The 16,211-nt window shown below is 51.1% G+C and overlaps 1 protein-coding gene across 1 annotated transcript in view; it reads right to left on the bottom strand.

The window, feature by feature from the left end:
* DPYSL2 (dihydropyrimidinase like 2) overlaps positions 1–16,211 on the bottom strand; it is a 77,242-nt gene that overhangs the window by 22,253 nt on the left and 38,778 nt on the right. The window contains exons 4-8 of the mRNA XM_082616075.1: positions 11,093–11,257; positions 8,831–8,892; positions 8,249–8,329; positions 7,421–7,489; positions 1,019–1,139 (exon numbers count right to left, since the gene is read on the bottom strand). Of these exons, the coding sequence (XP_082472201.1) occupies positions 1,019–1,139; positions 7,421–7,489; positions 8,249–8,329; positions 8,831–8,892; positions 11,093–11,257 (498 nt within the window). The remainder of the gene's footprint in view (positions 1–1,018; positions 1,140–7,420; positions 7,490–8,248; positions 8,330–8,830; positions 8,893–11,092; positions 11,258–16,211) is intronic.

Raw genomic sequence — 16,211 nt, 5'->3', positions numbered from 1 at the left:
AAGACACATGGGGAGAGATAAAGGAATCAAAAAAGAATGAGGGGTCAGGGGGAAGGAGAGAGAGACACCAAGAAAGTGGTACAGAGACCAGGAGAAAGCTAGAAGAAAGTCAAGAGAGAAATGGAGACACCGAGCTGGAGAAATGCAAAGAGGCGATTGGGGTGGGAAATAAAATGGTGAGAGAGGGAGGAAGGAAGAAAGAGGGAGGGAGGGAGGGAGGACTCTTCTGTGATACTCATGTTCTGATCCAGCCAAGATCCACCCCAAGTCCACTAAACAGGATCAGGCTTTCTTTCTGTAAGTGGAGCTACACTCCCAAGCACAGACCACGTGGTGTGATTACCCGTACTCACAGTCAAAGGCAGGTTCAGTAGGGCTATGCTGCATTCATAATGCATTAAGGTGCTCACAGCACATCTCCTGGAAGCAGCACTTAGTAAATTAGTTTCCAAGAACCTTCCCGCTGGAACAGAGGACCAGCCTCAGCCCAGAATATATCGCTATAATCGACAGAGAGCCACTCCAGCACGAGGAGGACAGGACATGGGGCGGCCAGGGCAAAATCTCCATCCTACGCCCCCATGAGACTCTCTCACACACCCCGGCGGAAATCACTACCAGCCACAGAGGGGAACGGTGCTTAGCAATCGAAGGTTCCCCAGGATTCTGTGGTGCATGGACTGACGTCATCTATGTATGTGCCTGGTCCATTTAGGCGGCGTCAAATTGACTCCAACTTTTCTACAGGAGTGGGGGCAGGAGGCCAGTGTGCCCGTCCACCCACCCTGCGCTGTGCGCGGCTTTAAATAGAGGCCAACGCGGCCGCGGCCCCGGAACACAGCAAGAAACTGGAGCTCCCCGCCGTGCCCAGCTGTAATTAGGTTAATGCTGGAACGTGAGGAGAGCAGAACGACCCACTTGGCAGGAGGGGTTGGAAAAGCAGCCTTCCCCCCCTCCCCCTCCCCCATCCCCCTCCCCTCTGGAACCTGCGCGCAGTCAGACCGCAGGCAGCACTTACCCTTTTTCCGGGCCTGGGCGATGACCTCCGCGGCGCTCTTGCTCATCACCTTGGTGATGTACAGGGGGCAGTTGGTCTGGTTGGCTATGGTGATGGAACGGTTCACGGCTTCAGCCTCGACCTGCAATAGAGCATCCAAGCGTGAGAACTGTCCCCACACTCAGTCTGTCCCCTGAGCCCGTCTCTACCCTCCTCCCACCGGGAGAGGCCACAGTGAACCAGAGACCACTGTGTCCTCAGGGCTCTACCCTGAGTGGCACTGCAGGCGGGGGATGTGACTTGCCCAGTGTCACTCAATATTGATTGGTTGAAAGGATGGGGCAATTCCTTCCTGGCCCTTGTGGACGGTTCTAAGCGTGGTCAGCACCAGCCGGGGTCTGTAAGACATGCAGATGCTCAGGTGCCTCGGGCCCTTCCCCAGACCCACAGGATCAGGAACTCTGGGGGTGGGACCCAGAAATGTGGCTCTTACGGACCCCAGGTGATATTTACACTTGCTAATGTTTGAGAACCACCATGCTTGGAAACGAATGGCTCCCAGTTTGGTGCATTCACTCCAGGGGCATGGTCTCCAGTCAAAATATTCAGTGATGAAGTTTTGAGTTTTGTCCCACGCCCACAAATGAAGCCAGCATCATCCAAGAAACAATGCGACCTCACAGGGCTCTGGGGACGGAGCAGGCAGATTTGTGTAAACCAAAGGCCCCTCTGTATAGGCAAACCGATCATCACCAGCCACAGACTGGTACACCCTTCAGCACGAGATGGGAGGGCTGCTCTAACCAGTAACCTGATTCTTTAAACCTGATGCTTCAGTGAATGATGTTCCAAAGACCCCAAGGGATTACTGCTAAATAACCCCAAGGGATTACTGATCAGGTGAGACTAGTTCTTAGACTGTTATATTGTACAGGGGAATCAGCAGTGTGTGCTTGGCATGAGCAGCTGAAGGGGCAAGTGAGACGATGTAACAGAGGACCTCAGAAAGCCTTTTGCTCTCCCCCGAATCCTGGCAAAAAGGCTGGCTTCAACTCTTCCAGGCAAGGGACTGGGTCTTCCTTGGTTTTTTGCATCCTCCAGGCAGTTCTCCCGGGGTAGCACCTGGTACCCAGCAGGTGCTCAAAAATGTTTACTGAGCAAATAAGCGACTTCATTTTGGGTTAATGGTTAAAGCTAGGCTGTTCCATAAAGAGCTGCTACTTTTCATAAGAAATGACCAAGCTCTGGACTGAATCATCTTAGCTAACCAGTCCCTACGGCAGCTCGGCCAAGAGCTGAAGCTCCGCAACTGCGCTAAGGGGTGATCTAATTTAATATACGAGGACATCCTTCACATTTGGTCTCTTGGGCTTCAACTATGTGAAGAGAGATGTCTCGAGACCCAAAGGCAAACCAAAGAGCTCTTGAAAAAGCTCATTAAACATCCAAGTGTTTTTAATTCCTGGCATAGCTGAACAATCGCCCTCCCCTCTCCTGGGCTCCAGTTGGCAACACAAGGGCCTCTAGCCCAGGCAGCACAGAGGAGGGACGTCTTGCATCTCCGTGGTCACCATAAAAGTCCACAGGGTGAAATGCAAACAGGACGCCACTAGAATCTGCATGGCTTCCAGGGGTGCAGGTCACTGCCCAAATTCACTGTCCCAACCCAGACTCTTCTGAAAGCCAACAGAGGCGCTATTCATAAGTTCACAGGACGACGGGTTTGGACCAGGACTGCCCCGGGTGAACCAGAATGCACAGTCATGCTGATTAGGGAGTAAATGGAGCAGAACTGCCAGTTCTAGGGGGCCCTACCCTGGAGCACTGGCTTCAGTGAAGACTGGTTTGCTGGGAGAATCTGGGTCCCAGGGCCCTGTCTGGATTGGCTCACATCCGCTGGAAGGTGAGCTCTGAGCCCTCCCCACCCCCTAGTCGGGCAACAGGCCTGCAGTGAGGGCAGAGGCTCTAAGGTCACCTTGCGGAGAGAGAAGGTCATGTAAACCCCACGTCTCCACGTTTCACCCAGAACCATGGGAGGATCCATGTGTACCGTTCTGGTGCACATGTCTATGCCTCTGACATTAAACATAAACTGTCTCACACACAGTGAACTCTGGCTTCAATATTATGACGACGGTATTACAGTTTAAACACAAAATTTTGTATTTGTCTCCTTACAGAGCTGTCAGGAATTTAGGGGGTCACCTAAGCCCTGGTTTCTGATTTTAGAGATGGGCCACCCCAAGGTCCAGGGAGCAAAGCAACCTATACAGGCACACACAGAAGTGTCAGTACACGACACTCCCCTTGCGGCCCAGGTCCCCAGCTGTCCGCATACCCCAGTCATCCCACGGCTCAAGGCCCAGTTAGGAGGTTCCCTCCTCCATCAAGAATTCTGTCTTTGTGTGTGTGTGTGTGTGTTCTGTTTGTCTGTTTGTTTTGTGCCACACCACACGGCTCATGGGATCTCAGTTCCCCGACCAGGGACTGAACCCAGGCCACAGCAGTGAAAGCCAGGAATCCTAACCACTAGCTCACCAGGGAACTCCCCAGACACCTGTCTTACAGCTGTAACCGGCTCAGAACTCCATCACTTGCCACGCCCCTACTTACTTTGCATTTCCCCCTTCCTCCCCGGCTTGTCTGGAATCCCTCTCAGAAGGGACCACTTTCTCATCCACTTCGATGTCCCCCACAGGCCTCCATCATAACACGTGCTTGGGTACCACGGACGGACACGAGGTTTCTAGATTTCCACATCCCCTATCGTCTCCCTTTCAATCTTCTCAGCTGAAAACTGGGGGAAAGCCGACTGGCAGTCTCGCACGGTTGGGTTGGAAAGGGTAGCAGAAAGAAGAACAGGTTTTGTGTGGTTCAAGCACAAGTTAACCATCATGATGCTGGCGATGGACCATAAAACCAGGAAGGAATTACATTTTTGTATGTTCTTAACTGTTTCTTGTGCATTGGCGACATCTCCTCACCGGACTCTAAAGCTCAGTTCCCTCAGAATGCGTCCATGTTTTAGCCTCTTTATCTCTTACAGAGGGTTTAACACACTGTTAACAGATCCCTGGCGATGAACTAAAAAACCACCCCCAGCAGCCAAGGGAGAAGGGGGCGGCTGGCGCCTGGCAGGTCACAGGGCTGACCTAGAAGCGCACCTGCTCAGGGGAAGCACTGCATGCTGTGCCCGGCCTAGAGTCGGTGCCTCTGAATCAGCCGAGAGGCAGGTGACCGTGGAAAGCAGACAGAAGAGAAAGTCCCCAAAGCAGCCTCTCGTGAGACCACAGGACCCTCCCAAGGAGCCAGAAGCTCCCTGTGTTGGAGCATTGCCACTCTGCCAGCCCCTAAAGGAGCCTTCCCAATCTACGGCTGGGGATTCTGAGGTTCGCAGTGTAACAGCGGCTACAAGAGAAGTCTCCCGGGCCTCAATGTGGAAAAGCAGGTTTGACGTTTGTGGTCAAAATAGCAACCAGGACCCCTCTCCTCTGATAGCTTTGGCCTGTTCAGTAAACCCAGGGCAGGCTTGCTTTCTATTTGGGGTTTACAGGGACCTGGGGATGCAAAGCAGACGGTGGGAGAGACGGAAGCAAGCCCCCAGGAAGGCTCTGAAATGGAAACAAGCGCGTGGCTCTCACGAGGAGCCCCGGGTATCAGGAAGAGGGGCGTTTGCTTTTCTCAGAGGACAATAGCCTCTTCCTCTTCCCAGCTGATCCAGCCCAGCCACCGGATGAGGTGAGAGTCCACTTTCCAATGAAGCCCAGCCCCAGGTGTCACCACCTGGTTACACAGGCCCGCTGGCTTCCCACTGAGCCTGGGCTCCAGGGTGTGTGTGTGTACACACTGAGGGGGTCGGGAGGGCAGGCAGGATACTGCTTGCACTTTCTAGCTCTCTGAGGCTAAACTTCACACCCCCGTGATTTCTTTACACGAGACACACTTCACCGCAGGACACCTCCGGGCAGCACCACACACAGGCAGCAGAATGAAATGGGTCCCCTGGATCCAGCGGTGCAATGCACTGAATGGCGCCCCCTGGAGGCTGTGTTGCGTTGCCCTCACAGGACGCTCTGAAGCTGAAATGTGGGCTGTTACGCAGTGTCTGGCACCTCTGGGTACTCAGGAAATGCTCGCTCCCAGCGGGGCTTTTACAAGGAAAAGGAGGGAGAGGCACCCCTCTGCCCGTCCTGGAGACCTTGCAGCTCCAAGGCCTGATCCCAAAACTGTTTCAAGGCTGAACGCAGGGCCAACCACCTCCGAGGAGGATGGGTCTGGGCACCGTCATGCCTGCGCCCCCCTTCCCACGCCTACAGCTTTATCCAGGGAGATGCGCTTAAAATGATCACCGAGGCCAGCCTTGAAGGGGAAACAAAGGCACAGAAAGGAATCTTCGGAGCATCTGTGCAAGTGAGATGGTGTCTGCACGTGTGCGTGTACATGTATGTGCATGTGTGCGAATGTGCACACACGTTTGTGTGTACACGTGTGCGTGAGTGTGCATGTGCATGTACATGTGTGCACTTGTGTGTGTGCACCCTTGCATATAAAACCAGCCTCAGGTATTTTTAGCGTCGGCTACTGGGACTGTCTGCCTCTCCCGCGACCTGCATCCCCAAATCACTGTCCACCAGCCACGGTCACAGCCTGGGGCTCCCCGCAGCCAACAACGCAGGGGCCTAAAGAGGTCACTTCAGCCTCCTGCACCTTCGCGCCAGCTCCGGTTCAGCTTTTCCGTGCGTGCGGGAAGGCTGGTGATTGTGAAAGGACCTGCATCCCAGGGCCTGGAGAGGGACCACACAATAGTGAAAATGTAACAGCTTCCATCCTTTCATCTGAGAGAAATGACCCCAGGGCCTCAGATGGTAATGAAGGTGCCCTGGTGTGCATGTGTATGTGACTGTGTCTGTGACTCTGTGTATGTATCTGTGTGCCTCTGTGTGTGTGTACCTGTAACGTGCATGTCTCTGTGTGTGTCTCTGCATGTCTGTGACTCTGTGTATCTCTGTGTGTATGTCTGTGTGTGTACCTGTAACGTGCATGTCTCTGTGTGTGTCTCTGTGTGTCTGTGACTGTGACTGTGTATCTGTGTGCCTCTGTGTGTATGTCTGTGTGTGTGTACCTGTAACGTGCATGTCTCTGTGTGTGTGTCTCTGTGTCTGTGACTCTGTGTATCTGTGTGCGTATCTGTGCATATGTCTGTGTCTGTGACTCTGTGTATCTGTGTGTGTGTCTACGTGCTCACACGCAGTAAAAGGGCAGAAAAAGGAACTGTAAGCCCTCAGTGTGTGCAAGGCATTCTAAGTGGCTTCTACCTTTGCTTTTTTCTGCCTCTTTCCTGCATCCTTTCTCCTTTCCAGCCTCACCCTCCCTCCCCCAAAGCCTAGGGAAAAGGCTGGGGAGACGAGACAACTCACCTGACCCAGGCAGCCCACTGATGGCGCCTTCAGTGCCACACCCTCAGAATCCATTTTCTGCTGGCAGGAGCAGAGTCCATGGGTCCTAACGTGACCCCTTCCCAGACTCAGAGGGGACGTCCTGGCCCTAAAGTTCTGCGATTTGGGGGCTCTGGTCCCATCCATACCCCTCTCACCCAGCATCTCCCTCCACCTGTTTCCAGGAGGAAAAATCCTAATTTTAAGCTACCATCCACTCCCGTGATGATTTTATCTGCCCTCTCTGCCTGTCTCTTTTCCTGGAAGGACAAAAATCTATTCATTTCCATGAGACCCCCAGCATCCTCCGCTCAGAGCTGTCAAGTCCTCCAACGCCTGACCTTGAGCCTTTCATTAAAGAGCCAACTCCTGAAAAGCATTCAGAGGCCACAGATTCTAATTTAGAAAAACAGGTTCTCTATCACATAAGATGTGAGCACCCACTTCTCACTCATAAGTCTCGCCACCCAGGACAGTGACTCTCAACCCCGAGGCCAGCAAGAACCCTGCTCTGAATTTTCCCTCCTCGATTTTGAAAGATTCTGTCTACCACACTCTGCTGATTATGTTATACCCTGTGCAGACTTATCACGGAAAAACTTACAGTCCCCCTTCTGCTTTCTAGACACTTAGAAGAGCTTTTATGGTAAGATTTTGGAGGCCCTGGCTTATGAACCACAAAACCCCAACTGCTGGATGCTAATAAAAAGCTGTTTGTGTCTGTCTACCCAAGAAAGGGCTTGAAGAATGAGAGACAGAAACAGGAGTCTTTAGGCTAAACAAGCCATACTGCTTTACCCCACAGCACAGTCTAACCCTTTACTTTGCCTGTGTAGACACTTCTCAGTGGGTGATGTGACTTCTCAGAGGGACCAAAATCAGCACCTGAGAAGCCCAATTCTCAACAGGCAGGAAGTGGGTTCTCTGTGGCTCTGGTGGCGCCCGCCCCAGAACACGGATTCATGCATTCCATTCAACAGACGCTCACCTCCTCGGGCCGGCTCAGCACATGTCCCTCAGGGCCCGTGATGCCCAGATCCAGGATCCTCTGCTGCTCCTGCAATGTTTAAAGAAAAGCAGGCTTTCAGGGAGAGCTGGACCCCAGATGGCTCTGACTGCTGAGACGTGGGTAAAAATTACTCGGGCAAGACATCAAAATGGCATGCTGGGGCTTCCCTGGTGGCGCAGTGGTTGAGAGTCCGCCTGCCGATGCAGGGGACACGGGTTCGTGCCCCAGTCCAGGAAGATCCCACATGCCACAGAGCGGCTGGGCCCGTGAGCCATGGCCGCTGAGCCTGTACGTCCAGAGCCTGTGCTCCGCAACGGGAGAGGCCACAACAGTGAGAGGCCCGCGTACCACACAAAAAAATTTTTTTTTAAATGGCATGCTGACCACTCAGCCCTCATCCCAAGACCCCACGAAGAGAGGGCACGGTACCCTGCTTCCAGTGCTGCCCGAGCTATGACAGATCAGTTACAGCCTCCCAAATATGTGCAGCTGTCCCCTGGGATGCCGAAAGCCAATGTGTCCCCAGCCCTGGGCTACAGTGTAAAATATCTATACGTGGACATCCACGGGCAGCCACATCACAGCGCTGAGAGGAAGGACTTCTCTGTGGAAAGGCTACATGTCCTACAGAAGATGCCGAGCGGCACGTGCACCCCCAACATCCGCGCTGTCAGTGAGGCTCTTTGCACAGTCCCACTGGGTCACTCCGCTTTTCCCCACCAGAGCTGAGCTATGAAAGCTGCTCCACTCTCGAGCCTGCCTCTCACCCCGTGGGTCACGTGGAGGTGATGAAGAGAAAGCACATACCTCTGCAATGATGTCGCCGTTTTCTGCGTGGACTTGAGCAATCGCTCCAATGTCCCGGATCACGCTCAGGACTTCATAGATCTGAGAGAGGGAGGGGGTGGGATCAGAGACGGGGACCTCTGTCTTCCTGGTCACAAGTACAGCACCTCCCTGACAGCCACAGGGACCAGCACAGGGACCCCTCGCTGCTTCTATTAAGGCCGGCTTTTCTGACACGCCCGAGGGCAGTGTTTCTGGCCACAAGTGGCAGAGGTATTTAACAGATAATTAACAGAGGCAGCGTAACCTAAAAGGGCTTGAATTAGGAGAAGCTCTTGGTGACACCTTCTCTGCACCAGGTTTGCTGAAGAGGGTCGGGGAACACCTCTCCATCACACTGGCCCACGGCAGGTGGCTGATTCCAGAGCTTAGTGGAACACCTGTCCTGGGGGACCAGGGCACTGGGTTCGTACCCTCCCTAAAGGGAGTTACATCAGGGGCTTCATCCACCAGCCATTTCCCGTGAGCATTCACTGGAGGCAGCTTTCAAGACAACAGCAGTGGTCCAAACATACCAAATGCCAGTGAGCAGGCTTTTCTTACCTGGGAATCCGTTAGCTGGAAGCGATCTTTGAAAGCCATGTACACGAGGAAGGAATTTACCCCTAGTGGACAGACAAAACAGAGAGGTGGAGACGTGACAAATAGATAAACCAATAATCTGGAAGGGAATAAGGAAGTAATAATATTATGCATATGTATGCAGAGAGACAGAAAGTCAGAGAGAGAAAAAGGGAGAGACAAAGAGAGACAGAGATGGAGACAGAGGGAGAATGATAAAGCGAATGTGGTAAAATATGAACAACTGGCGAATCTGGCAACAGGGTGCATAAGGATTCTTTTTAGTATTTTTACAATTTTCTCTAAAGTTAAAACTATATCAAAATTTTAAATTGCCCGTATTTGTACACCCATGTTCACAGCAGCATTACTCACAATAGCTAAAAGGTGGAAGCAAAATGTGTCTGTGGATGAATGGATAAACAAAATGGGGTCCAGCCACACAATGGGATATTATCCAGCCTTAAAAAGGAAGGGAATTCTGACACAGGCTACAATATGGAGATGAGCCTCGAGGACATTCTGCTAAGGGGAATACGCCAGTCACAAAAGGACAAATACTGTAGGATTCCACCTATAGGTCAAATTCATAGACACAGAAAGGAGAATGGGGGTTGCCAGGGGCTGGGAGGAGGGAGAAGGGGAAGTTATTGTTTAATGGGGACAGCGTTTCATTTTGGAACGATGAAGAAAGGTCTGCAGACGGATGGTGGTGATGGCTGCACAACAAGGTGAATGTTCTTCATGTCACTGAACTGCACACTTAAAGACGATGAAGATGGTAAAGTGTACACTATGTTGTATTTTACCACAATTAAAAGTGAAAAGTTAAAAATAAAAGTTGCTCTTAACCGTTGTGATTTTAACAAGAAGATGAATTAGAAGACCCTGCAGATGAAGATCTATAATAAATGTCGTTTCTCTGGTAAACCGATTGCCTTCCAGGCTGATTTTTAAGAAACGTTTTTAACAAGAAAAGGGCTGTGAGTGTGACAAGCAGACGTCACAGTTCTCACCCTGGCATTTTAGAGTTCTTGCTTCCAGAGGCACCAGACCAAACATCCCTGCTTAACATTCATCACAATGGTAAACAACTGTTCTGACAACCTGCTAGCCTTGGAGCTTAATTCAAGTTGTCGGGGGTGCTGGAAGCTGCCTGGGTTCAATGCCTCAGGACATCCCTGCCCTTGTCCCCTGCTAGGCAACAGTTGCTGTGGGAACCCTCCAGGCTGATGTGGAGTAAATTTATTATAAGTCTTGAATCCATTTGAGTCTCGGTACTCTCAAAAGTGAGAAAGGTCAAGGGTTACCTAGTTGCATTCACATGGGACCTTCATGCTGCAATGAATCTTAAGGTATCTAACCCAATACCCTCATGTGAGATTTTTTTTCCTCATTGAGACTCATAAAACTTAAGTGATTTGCCCAAGGTCATACAGCTAGCTTCTGGAAGAGCAGAGAGATAAACCCAAGACTCCAGATTTTTATTCTAGGCTTTTTCTACCAAATCTATGGATAGGTACCAGATCCATGCCTAGATTTTACTCATAGCTCATGGCATTTCTGAGCCTAGCAGTCCCAGAACCCTAAAGCATAGATGCTTCCTTGACAATTAGGATCCAAAGAGGTCAACAGGTGACCCCACGTGACCTCCAGTCTATAGCCAAGGTCAAGGAGACGCCCAAAGATGATGCAGTCTGGTAACACCACCCAAACCCCCAAGGTTCCTGTGGACAAGAGGGTCCCAGAGGCACCTTGAGGTAGTTAAGATTTCCCCCAGCTTCCCTGGGAATCTTTCAGAACCCAATCCTTAGAATCTTCCTCCCCAAAATGGTCTATGGACAAAGACAGACCCCACAGGTGGTCCCAGAGCCTCATCACCCTCAAATCTACCCTGATTTTTCTGGGTTTGCAGGAAGAGACTGCTCAAGTCCTGTACTCAGAGTCCCGGGCTCTCTCCTAAGACCACCCAGAATCCTCCCTGGGATATCCATGTAATCCTTTGAAGGTAAATCACTCACCAGCCTGGCTGGCGGACACAATTCGCTCACACCAGTAAGCTGTGACTAGCTGTCTGGCCACCTGCAATCAGCACGAGCTGCAGCCTAAGCCCTCCCTCCTGGCAGGCACGGGGGTGCATAAGGCACCAATCAGCACTCTTCCCAGAGCTCTCCTTCAGAGCTTAGCCAGCTCGTGGGCTGAGAAAGAAATATTCCCAGAAGGCGCTGGGGCAGGACAACCTACCGTGGTCCTTCACCAGGGCCTCCATCTCCTCCTGGATGCCCTTGTGCCACTCGGTGATGTCCACGTGCAGAGAGTAGTCGCAGCAGGACTTGCTGTCGGCCCATTCCCTCCACTGGTCGAAGGCAGCCAGCAGGCTGGTCCCAGGCTCGGGAACCACATGGTCAACTAGAAAGGAACAGATATGCGTCGTCACCAACAGGAGCTTCAAGGGTTGCGGGCCAGCAGCTGTTTCCCCATTTCGACCCTGAACCAGGGCTTCTTGGGTTCAAAATTGAGATGGTTATCTCTACAACCAGATTCTAAGAATCCACTTAAGCCAGCTGACTACCCAAGAAGGAGAAAGCAGAAACTTGGCACGGCACGACTCTTCCAGTGAAACCACGCACGACCTGCCCTGATCTGATTTCCCAGCTCAAAACCGCTGAAAGCACAGAGCTCGGGCACATTTCAAGGACAATGAGTCCTTACGGACAATGGCAGTGTCAGATGGCGGGCCAGAGCCAGCAAGCCCTTCCTTGTGTTGATAGCTGGCTTGTGAGACGCCCCCTACCAGACGGCAAGGAACTTGAGGATGCTGGACCGAAGCCACGCAGACGGGGCCTTTTAGAAGTTCCCCGGCATATCCACTCTCTCATCACCACTCGGATTTCTGTGGCATAATACCACTTTGTAATTTAAGGGAGATCTTTCATCCTACCAGTTCAAAGCATTTGAAAACTGCGGTTATTGTTATATTATTACTGAGGTAGGCTGATACAGAGGACAGAGGCCCCTGGAGTCAGGCTCACCTGAGTCTGTTTCTTGCCCCCACCCCCCACCAGCAAGGTGAGCTACTTAATCTCCACTACCCTGAGTTTCTGTGCCGGTTGAAAATAGGGATGTGACGTACCCCATACATTTGTTATGAGGACTCAATGAGACGGCATGTCAACCTCATGTCATGCCCCGATTTAAATCCTCCAACGGCTTCCCCTTACTCTTCAGATAAAAATTAAAGCTCCCACCAAGGTCTTCAAGATTGGCCCCTGCCTACCTCTACAAATGACCTTGGACCATCTACCCCTTGCACTCTGATCTCCAAACACACAGGCCCTCTTTCAGCCTCCTCCCTTCTGCCACAGGGCCTTTGCACATGTTGTCTCTCCTAGGTCCTGAAGAGCTCTCTCCCAGTTACCATGGTGATTATGACTCATCTCCTGCACAGAGACACTGAAATACATCCTGAAAGGACGTGTCCAAGGTTGAATCAAATTACGCAACCAAGAAGACAAAACCCAGGACTCTTGATGCCTAAAGCAATGAATCATTCCTCAAAATATTAGATTTTCTACACCCAGGTAAGCAGCTCTCAGCTAAGAAAATGCCAGCCCAGGCAATGCTAGTGAGCTCAGATTTCTGAAGTGGATCAAATCTTGCAGACGCTGCTCAACTGTAATCAACTGAGCTTGGCTTCATATGCTTGAAAATACGGACATCTAGGCTGAATTTTCTTTTGACAAAATTTACTTTTTATAAGTAGTAGTATATGTAATTAAATGGGTAAATACATTGCTGGTGTTGTAATACATATAACATATAATGTTACCTAACAAAACCAATGAGGATATACACTTCTAATACAAGTCTGCTCCATCTGTAAAATACCAACAGAGAAACTCTGACAAAGTGATCTCAAGTTTTCTTCTTAGATTGTGTCCCCCTGCCCCTGGCAAAAAGAAAGAAAAAGAAGAAGAAAAAAAGGACGAAAACCTGACTCTGTAGCAATCACAGTCTGGGCAGTATCTCCCTAGTCACGCCCCTGGCTTCATCACCTGCCCTCCTCCAAAAAGCCTTTGGTAGCTGTCCACCATCTCTAGAGTGAAATTCTAACTCCTTTTCTTGGTCCTGAAGACCGGTCCCTGCTCATCTCTCCAACATAATCTCTGCCACCTACCCCCTGCTCACCACCTTCAGGCCACCCCGGCCTTGCTTCACTCTTTGACCTGCCCAACTCCCCGACCTCCAGGCCTTTGTACAAGCACTGCTCTTTCTTTGGAAATCCATTCACCTTGCTCTTTCCTTGGGCATCTCGTTTCTCTCCCTCTGATTGGGTGAAATGTCACCATCCAGGGTCACATCCCTCTTCCTTCTGATTGGGTTAAATGTCACCATCCCAGGGTCGCACCCCCATGTGCAGTAGTTTCTGCATCATTTCCATACTTTACTCTCTGACTCTCCCCCTCCCATCCCCTGTCGCTGGGATGTAAACTCCCTCAGAGCAGGGGGTAGGTGCCTAGACATAGGAAGTGCTCAATACCTATTTTCAACAAATGAATGAATGCTCCCTTCCAGCTCCCACGCCACCCTGTAAGATCAGGACATGCCCTCCTGGGAACACAATCAGATTTTCCTGCTCAACTCCAAGCATAGGTAAGATCATCGGGTGCTATGTTCCTTGAAGTTCAGGGTGTATAAAAATTATCTTGAGAGCTTATTAAAACCCAGGCTCTGGGCTTCCCTGGTGGCGCAGTGGTTGAGAGTTTGCCTGCCGATGCAGGGGACACAGGTTCGTGCCCTGGTCCGGGAGGATCCCACATGCCGCGGAGCGGCTGGGCCCGTGAGCCATGGCCGCTGAGCCTGCATGTCCGGAGCCTGTGCTCCGCAACGGGAGAGGCCGCAACAGTGAGAGGCCCGCGTACCACAAAAAAAAAAAAAAAAAAAAAAACAGGTTCCTGGACATCACCCCCAGACTTTCGGATTCTGTAGGTCTGGGCTGGGACCTGAGAATCTGAACTTTTAATAAGCTCCCTGGGAGCTTCCACTCTGAGCATCACTACCTGAGGAAAAATCTTTTCCCACTGATTTCTTCTGCCAAACCACCATTGACTCCTGCCCACTTTACCATCAGGGTCCTGTTTACTACACAACAGCATTATCACTGACCAAAACTATCTGGTTCTCTCCATACCCAAAAGCAGCTCGTAGAGTTATGAACCCTTGAAAACTCAGGACACAGGCAAAGCTGAGGGCTTCAGGGAAATAAACACATTCCCCCCAAGAGCTAATGACGCTCAGAAACGTGTCCATGAAAAGCCTCCACGTGTTTTCCCACAGTTCTCTTTAAATAGAAGCTCTCCTGGGAAGAGCGGCTCCAGGGAACAGGGCAGAGTGTCAGACTCATTTCCGGAGGGAGGAGAGATTCTCCTCCGAGGACACAGCCTGGAAATGACTTGCATGGAACTCACAGGCCTTTCCCCTGGTGACTTTCCTAAGCCATCTGTCCCTGCGAGAGCCTGGCTTCTGCCTGACAGTTGACTTCTCTCCGCTCTTGTAAGACGTCGACGGACAGCTCATCAACCCAGCCTGGCATCGGACCAGGAAAGGATGGCCTTTGGGGTTGGTGAACCCCAAGTTCTGATTCTGACTCCTGCTGCCTACCCCGCCTGCTGTGTATATTCCTGGGGACCCCCCTCTCTTCACATATAAAACGTGGGCATGAAACAACCACCGTTGAGTGCAGGGCTGTAAGAAGTTCAAGAAAGCGTGTGATGGGCTTCCCTGGTGGCGCAGTGGTTGAGAGTCCGCCTGCCGATGCAGGGGACGCGGGTTCGTGCCCCGGTCCAGGAAGATCCCACGTGCCACGGAGCAGCTAGGCCCATGAGCCATGGCCACTGAGCCTGTGCGTCCGGAGCCTGTGCTCCGCAACGGGAGAGGCCACAACAGTGAGAGGCCCGCGTACCGCAAAAAAAAAAAAAGAAAGAAAGAAAGCGTGTGAAAGCACCTTCCAAAACATCTGGTACACGCTGCGGCTTCGTTCCCTCGGGATGAGCCATCGGAAACACCACTGTGGTTTCAGGAGGAGGCCTGTGAACCTGGTTTATGAGACAGCCAAGAAGATGTCCCAGGACAGCGGCCTGAATTGAGGGGTTCCAACCAGCGGCCGGAGGTGCTTGTATTTAGAAGACACCAGCTCTTTCCAAAGGACTGTTATTACTTCTCTTAAAACTGTCAAAGGACCTACTTTTTTTTTTTTTTTTTTTTTTTTTTTTTTTTTTTTTTTTTTTCTTTTTGCTGTATGCGGGCCTCTCACCGTTGTGGCCTCTCCCGTTGCGGAGCACAGGCTCCGGACGCGCAGGCCCAGCGGCCATGGCTCACGGGCCCAGCCGCTCCGCGGCATATGGGATCCTCCCAGACCGGGGCACGAACCCGTATCCCCTGCATCGGCAGGCGGACTCTCAACCACTGCGCCACCAGGGAGGCCCAGGACCTACTTTTTTTAACAGCTTTACTGAGATATAATTCACATACTAGCCAATTCACTCATTTAAACTGTTCAATTTTTAGTCTTGTCACAGAGTTACGCAGCCATCACCACAGTCTAATGGTAGAACATCACCCAAAAGAGAAACCCCATAGCCATCAACTGCCCCTCCCCACACCCTCCCATCTCTGCTACTCCCAGCCCAAAGCAACCGCTAATTGGCTATCCGTCTCTACGGATTTGCCTACTCTGGATATTTCATATAAAAAGAATCATACAATATGTGGTCTTTTGTGTCTGGCTTCTTTCACTTAGCATAGTGTTTTCAAGGTTCATCCACTATCGCATGTATCAGCACTTCATTCCTTTTTACTGCCTTGAGTGGTTTTGGTACCCTGTTGTTATGTTTATTGGATATCGGCAAAGTGTTAACACCACGTAAATATGCTGCTCCTGGAAAATTCAAATCTAGGACCTCTTTGGAGTCTGTAGTATTTAAAAGACCCTATTTTTTAAACTTCTTATAGTAATTGTAGATTCACATGCAATTGTAAGAAACGATACAGACAGGTGCTCAGACCCTCCACCCAGTGACACCCCCCCAGCCAGGGGTGATGTCTTGCTAACCTGAGTACAACATCACACCTAGGAAGTCAGCCCTGACATAATCCAAGACCCCAGATTTTTTAAAAGCCAGCGGTTAATGTTTCTGATCAATTTGCATGGGGCCCTTCGTATTCAGAACACATAGAGATGCTAGAAAATCACCACCGCAGTCCCGGTTCTGGAATTGAGGTGGCTGAACAAGAACAACATTCCAGGTCTGCTGGGGGGAGAAGCAGGTAAAGCAGGAGAAAGATGCGGGGATGGTCAGCCCTG

Source organism: Mesoplodon mirus, assembly GCF_964341445.2.
Source record: "Mesoplodon mirus genome assembly, chromosome: 1".
Classification (NCBI taxonomy): domain Eukaryota; kingdom Metazoa; phylum Chordata; class Mammalia; order Artiodactyla; family Ziphiidae; genus Mesoplodon; species Mesoplodon mirus.
This window is presented reverse-complemented; position numbering and strand designations above follow the sequence as displayed.